Raw genomic sequence first — 7,277 nt, 5'->3', positions numbered from 1 at the left:
TTGGTGCAAGGACAGGAACGCGGGTCCATTCTTAGTCCGTGAATATATCGCGCGCTTTCCTTCTTTTATTCCGAGACTGGATTAATTTTTTCAATCGTTTTCTTCTTTTTATACCCGATCCACCCTGTACTTTTTTAACTACGTCGTCTTTAATTTCGGAAGAGATGTCTTTTAGATGCGTTTTCGCCGATTCTTTAAACGATTTCCCCGCAATTACGTCCGATCCGACGCCTGATGCGAAATTTAACACTTTTCGTCCTAGATATTTTCCAACTTTACTCAAAATAGGAATAGATTTACGAAATAAATCTCCGAAAAATCCGTATCCTCGTTGAATTTGAGGTCCTGCAAAATAACCTCCTCCCGGCATCATTTTCCTCATGTATGAATCGGGAGTCCATATTGTTCCTCCTGCTTGATTGCAGTAATAATTTATACAAACTTTAGGATCGAGCTTCATTTTGTACTTCTCACAGACGAACTAACATTAGAAATAAAACTGGGTAGTATTTATAACTGTTTAAAAGATAAAACTAATAACGTTTTTCCACCAAAAAAGACAATTTCTTTTCCTCCAGCAGATCTCAATTCAATTTCTATGGAATCTATATAATTTTTCTTTACAGGAAAATACAAAGGTGTCGAATAAACTCTAAATATCTGATCTTCTTTTTCTCCCATAACAGGTGTAACTCTTAATAACGGTGCTGTTATATCTCCAACGTGATGGGAGGAAATAATATTCGAATAAATAAAAATTTCTGATATTCCGGCCGACATTTCGATCGGATAGTGACTTATATATTCCCCTGGTGGATATTTTGCAGTTGTAAATCCTAAGAAATCTTTTAATTCATTTCCGAATTCTACAGAGATATTCGACGGAACTTTTAAAATAATTTTATTATTCGGTAGTAAAGCTAGCTTTATATATTTAAAAATTCCTAAAAACTTTTCAGGAGACGAATATAATCCTATAGGAATAAAGATTTTTTCATCCCTATAAGTTTTCTTAATTACTTCTTTTTTTCTATTTTTTTCCACTAAAGTAAAAAATTGATTGGAATAGGCCTTCGTCGATAATCGAAAATTATAAGTTGAATTCTCCCTTAGCACGATATCTTCGTTAGGTAAATTTAGCATATAAAGTAATTTTGACGCATGCTCGACCGTAATGTGCAACTCGTGTGCATCTTTTATATTTACGTCTACGGTTTGTTTATCTTCATCAAAAATAAATTCTGCCAAATTAGAATTCGTTAACGAAAGTATGTTTTCGTTTATTCCATCAAACAATTTACTTTCTTTATCTTTAATAGGAATCAAAGGAACCAAATATGATTTATCCGGCAACGGCTCATCTTTTTCTTTTATAATTTCTTCGAACGTAACAACGTAATCGTTATTGTGGTTAGATATATTAAACCAATTTCTCGGAATAATAACTTCACTAAGTCCAACTGCCCAATTTCCATGTAAATTAATGGGGGGACTCATTTTCACCATAAAATTAGACTGAGTATTTTTTGGAAACAGGTCCATACTTGCATTACTTATCAACGTGACAAAAAAGTCTGACTGCATCATTTTGTTACCTTTTGCAATTCTTCGGTATAAAACCTTCCTTTCAAAATTTCGTTATTTGCGTCTTTCAATACGTAAGTCGGAGGATGCGATATAAATCGATCGTGAACAACAAATATTTCCTTCGTCCACCCCGGCAGATATCCACGACTAAATGTTTTACGTATTTTCGAAATTCGAACTAAATCACCAATATTAAATTTAAATTTATCTTTTCTTTTTATACCATACAGCCTATCAAAAATTGTACCGTAATGCAAAAGATTAACTTCAGATGGAGCCATACCGATACTTCTGTGAAAACTATTATTATATCCTTTTACGATATCGTTTAATTTATCGATATATTGATAAGAATTACGGTAAGTAAATAACCTATATATTTTATTTCGTAAAGTTTTATTTAATCTCTCGACCACGGAAGCTTTAGTATCCGAATGAGTCGAATAATGATTAATTTTATATTTTTTAAACAAACTTTTTACTAACCTATTATAAAATTCGGTCCCCCTATCGGTTTGCAAATTTTTTGGAATATTTCGTTTAAAAATAACTTGAAAAGCTTCCAAAATAGACTTAGGTTTTTTATCCTTTATTGGCACAACGTAACAATATTTACTAAATACATCAATTACGGTTAATAAATATTTTATTCCATTATTATATCTAGAAAATTGCTTTAACACGATTAAATCGGCCTGCCATAGGTCGTTAGGATAAAAAGCTTTAGTTTTTCTTCGCGAGTACTTAACTCTTACAGGTTTATGAAGCGAATAAACTGGTTGCGAAGACAGCCATTTTTCGACCACAGATTTCGGTAAATTAGAAGCTTTAGCTAGTTTACTCACTCCTCCAAACGATGCCGAAGATTTAGGATTATAATATATCGATTTTAAAAGTTTCTCCATTCAGGACTCTTTTTCCTCTTTCTCGTAGATGATTTTTTCCACTGGTAAAATATTCTCGGAGAAATTGAAGAAAAAATTTCTTCGGGACTTTCAACAGGTGTCGGTTGATATCTTAGTTGCTCGCCGATTTCGGGTAGAGTCGCCAAACTTTTGTTTCCAATCCACTCTTTAGGAATATTTATTTCTCGTAAGGCTTGCCAAAATTCGTTAAAACCGGAAGGAGCTAATGGAGTTTTTCTATTTCTCATTAAATGAGATATTAAATCCACCATATGACTTCCAGCAACTGGCTTACCGCCGATTGTCAATTCCCCTTTTTCATTCCATCCGTAATGATTTTGTCTCAGTCTGTCGATTAAATGCGGTACATATTTTCGATATAACTGAGGGACAGATATAGTAATTTGTTTAACAATTACATCCTCCCCATTATCATCGGGTTTTTCTTCGGGTGGAGAAGACACTTCTTGATTTTCGTCCGGTACGACGGATACTCTAACTGGTTCTTTTGGTGCATGAATCGTTCTCTGATATCTCGAAATCAGTTGACTTAATAATTTAACTTTACTATCGTCGGATAAATCGGTGCTCTCGAGTAATTCTTCAATATTATTACCAATTCTTATTTCAGGTTTCCGATATGCTGCTAACAGTTCGGGAGGGACTAAAGCCATTTGCTTTGCCATTAGATTCTTTTTCCTATTACTTTACCAATTAATCCTCCTGCCATAGACAATAATGGCGCCAGTAGAAGAGGAAGGAATCCACCAGATTGATTAACTAAAATTCTTTTCTTGGTATTTAAAGGAACGTGCTTTTCACTTAATTTCCGGATTATTTTTTTATATTTTCGTAATTTATGAACGTTGACAGGTATATTTCCTCTCCGCAAATTATCGCATATTTCGCACAAAACTTTAACTTGATCGGGAGTAGCCTCTTTCAATATTGCTCTTCGCTGAGACGGAGTAGTTTTAGCTAAAAGCGCCAGCATATGGTAATTTTTCTTTACGTTCTTCATTTTATCGGTAAGTATAGCCAAAAAATACCTTGTTCATCCGGAAAACACGAATCTCGCACCGAAAGTTTCTTGTCTGTTTTTGGGTGAAAATCCAATAACAAATAACCAAAATCCTTTTCCGTTGCTTTTTTATACGCATCCATAAAAAAATTACATTTTCCTGCAAAAGCTTGCCGTCCCAAGCAACTTACTTGACTTTCATCACGATTATTTTTAAACAAAATCAAATAATGAGTATTTAAAGTTATATCCCTCAATTTTATTTTTCGGTAACAAATTCTGCATTATCAGGATCACGCTTACGTTATAATGGTGAGACTCTGTAGTAAAGAGAAATGCAGTTTTTGAGCTGAGTTCGTGCATCAAAACATCAATTATTACTAAATCCCATCCTTGCACGGATTCAGGTAAACCATACATAAATGTAATATTTTTTTCGTCATGAAAAAACGGTAAATATACAGAACAACACCATAAAATTTTGTTTAACGATTTTTCATAAATTTTACAGCGAATAATTTTTCTTACCAGCGTTGTCTTTCCACATTGTGACGGCCCAGCGATTATACAGTTACTCGGATGCTTGAAATACATCATCAGTCGATTTTATGAACTTTAGTAAATTTATAATGCTTTGATCCACAATTTATCTCTCTAAAAATTAATATATTCTTCTTGTTCTTTTCAACATAAACTTCGTTCATAACATCCGAACAGTCCTCGAACGAATAATATAAGTTATTACTTACTTCGTTAATTCTTCCGTCCTCGTCAACAATTACAAATCCAAACCTTCCATTTCCTTTCCACATTTCTCCGTTAACTTTAAAATAACGCAAAACAATTGGAAAATTATCGGGAATATCAAAAGAAAAATTATTTACCGCAGCAATACAGCTATCCAAAGACTTATACAAGCGAGGAGATACAGAATAATTTCTGTCTCCGTCGTAGGTAATAATAAAACCGTATGCTTCCATAACTGATTCAATCTTTAAAATAAATTCTAACATGTATTAAAATTGAATTTATATGAAACAACCGTCCAATCACATTTAATTGTGAAATATAAGTAATTGTAAAATTATATATATATAAAATAATTTTGTAATTAGTATATAAGTAATTGTAAAAAATAAATTAATTTTTGTGATTAGTACGTGTCAAACGAATTTTGTGATTGGTACTTGTAATTAGTATATAAGTAATTGTAAAAAATAAATTAATTTTTGTGATTAGTACGTGTCAAACAAATTTTGTGATTGGTACGTGTCATATGTATACTACTTATATAGTGTTATATGTTTACTGCACGCAAGCAGAATACACAATATAACGACTAAAGATCATGACTAGCAAAGGTGGTATTATTTAAATTTTAGAATGTGGTTATGAGAAAATATTTTAACAATAAGCCATAATTTAGTATATATGTTTTAATTTACTCAGATATTATTGTATTTATCAAAGTTATATCTTTAAAGAAATGTTTTCTAGATATCTTTTCTACAGAAATCTCTTATATACCTAAAAATGTCTTCTGCTGGTATTATTTTAATTTAATGAATTTTGGCTTATTGTTAATACATTCTAAAATCCGTAAGAGTAACCAATTATAATCAAAGGTTCATTCTCTAAAAGTTTAAATTATGTTTTTAGAACTAAATAAGTTGTTTATAATTAATAATTATTTGAAATATCTTCCAAACATATTTTTAGAAATATTTTTTTATAGACTAAATTACAATAAACTAGAATTTCTAAATATGAAAACTAAATTATTAGAGTTTTGAGCATACTGTAAACATTTAATACTCAATTTTAAAACTGCGTTCAATTTGAATAAACAATACTTCCTAATATGAAAACTTGTTTCTTTTTTGTACACACTTCACAACCCTCCATTGACTGGAAAACTTTCTCGTCTTCTCCATTAGAAGAGTTCTATTCGTCATTTTAAAAAATTTGTTGATTGGAATGTCATCAGTCAGCGACACAATTTATCTCACATGTTTAATTCGGAATTTGCAGATAAATTAAATTGAAAATACATATGGAAAAATTCCAATTTTCCCCATAATTTATCACACAACATATTAATTTTGCAAAATAGAATTTAATATGTCAATATCAGAAATTAGAATATCATTTCTTGACCAATTTTTCATACCATCTTGATTGGAATAAAGTTGCAGAATTTCAAACTCTTTCGGATTATTTCATTATCACCTTCGTACATAAATTTGATATAAAAGAAATTTTACAATATCAACAATTAAAAACAGACTTTATGCAAATTAAAAGATTATCTAGACTGGGATTTTGTTTCTGTTACCAAAAACTTGAACAACTTAGACGATTTCCAAAATCAACTTTCTTGGTGCCACATATTAAAATATCAAAAATTAAATTGAGAATATATCGTCAACAATAGAGAAAATTTATTCATACACTTATTAGCAGAAATATGTATTACTTTAGATAAACTGAAAGAAAAAGTGGAATCACTTAAATAAATTGGTGTTCAATTTGAACATTATTATTAATATGTATCCCATTATGTAGTGTGAGACCCGAAAGGCCCCTGGGTCTAATTTAATGATTTTTATTAATAATGATAAAATATCGACACAAAATATTACTTCATTTTTGTGAAAAACTAGTGTTTTGGACGTGGGAAAAACCAGATAACAGATGCTACTTCCTTTCACAGAAGAGAACATCCTCTGACTTTCCCTTATCTGGTTAAAAATCCAGCTCAGATGGGAAATAATTACCCCTCATTCATCCCCCTTTCGTCCGTTCTCATGAAAGAGTTACTGGCCGATGATTGGTCGAAATTCAGGAGATATAAGGGGAATTTAGTCCGAATTCGGGGAGTTCTTCGACAGATCCAAAGCGTCAAAAACTCCATACGTTTTTCCTCTCGATGACCAACGCCCTTAAACGAGTCTCATAGACTAAGTTCCGAGTCTGAACTTAGTGAAGATACTTTTATATTTGTGCACGTATTGATCTCCTGTACAAAGAAATAAATGAACTCTATTTACAAGGTGTCACTTACCTACAGAGAAGAAGACGAATGACGACAACCAGACAAGTCGTATGTTTTAGAATGATTTTGTGAGCTCTCTCTCTTGATCGCGCATCAGTATAGAATAAGTCTAAGCCAATATCGTGTAATCTAATTGTCGTTTTATTATCCCTCGTTCATTGATGTTTGTATTCGTTTTGCTTTTTGAATTATTAAATTTACTCTTGTTAAATATACTTAAAAGTCTCTTCAATTGATTCCGAATCTGATCTCATACGCATGTTAATCCGCGTATAAAAAAGATTGATTAACTGGTGTCAAGGAATCCTGACGAGCATCTGATCTTCGCAGTTCGGATCATATAGCGATTATCGCCCTCCTATATAAAACTTTTAAGATCGGATCTTACGATTCGAAACTTTAGAGAACTATTCTCACGGAATAGGCCGAGTAAGTGGCACCCTTTAGTAGGTACCCCCGGCTAATCTCACAAATTATATAATTTATTAAAGAATAAATTAAAAAATAAACTACTTTTTCATCATAAAAAATTGAAGATCACATAAAATTATTTATAATATAAACCAGTAATTGAAAACTCTAATGAAAACTTATATAAAATAAGAGAAATTATGAAAAATGTGAGACTATTAAAATTTTATTTTTTTAATCCATTTTTTTTCAAATTTTAACAAAGTATAGAATTCTATTTGTTTAGCAAAGTATTTAA

At 31.3% G+C, this 7,277-nt stretch overlaps 1 protein-coding gene across 1 annotated transcript; it reads right to left on the bottom strand.

Annotated features, from left to right (window-relative positions):
- Positions 1-476: 476 nt before the first annotated feature.
- LOC111637567 lies at positions 477-1,574 on the bottom strand. Its single transcript, XM_023383074.1, has one exon. It carries the CDS (start codon positions 1,540-1,542, stop codon positions 511-513), a length of 1,032 nt encoding a protein of 343 aa, XP_023238842.1. The 5' UTR covers positions 1,543-1,574; the 3' UTR covers positions 477-510.
- Between the last annotated feature and the right edge of the window lie 5,703 nt (positions 1,575-7,277).

Source organism: Centruroides sculpturatus, unplaced genomic scaffold (assembly GCF_000671375.1).
Source record: "Centruroides sculpturatus isolate CEXI.00-Female unplaced genomic scaffold, Cexi_2.0 scaffold1090, whole genome shotgun sequence".
Taxonomy (NCBI): Eukaryota; Metazoa; Arthropoda; class Arachnida; order Scorpiones; family Buthidae; genus Centruroides; species Centruroides sculpturatus.
This window is presented reverse-complemented; position numbering and strand designations above follow the sequence as displayed.

Excerpts from the sequence above, each read along its gene's own strand:
- LOC111637567 (XM_023383074.1), bottom strand. The coding sequence starts at position 1,542 with ATGGACCTGTTTCCAAAAAATACTCAGTCTAATTTTATGGTGAAAATG.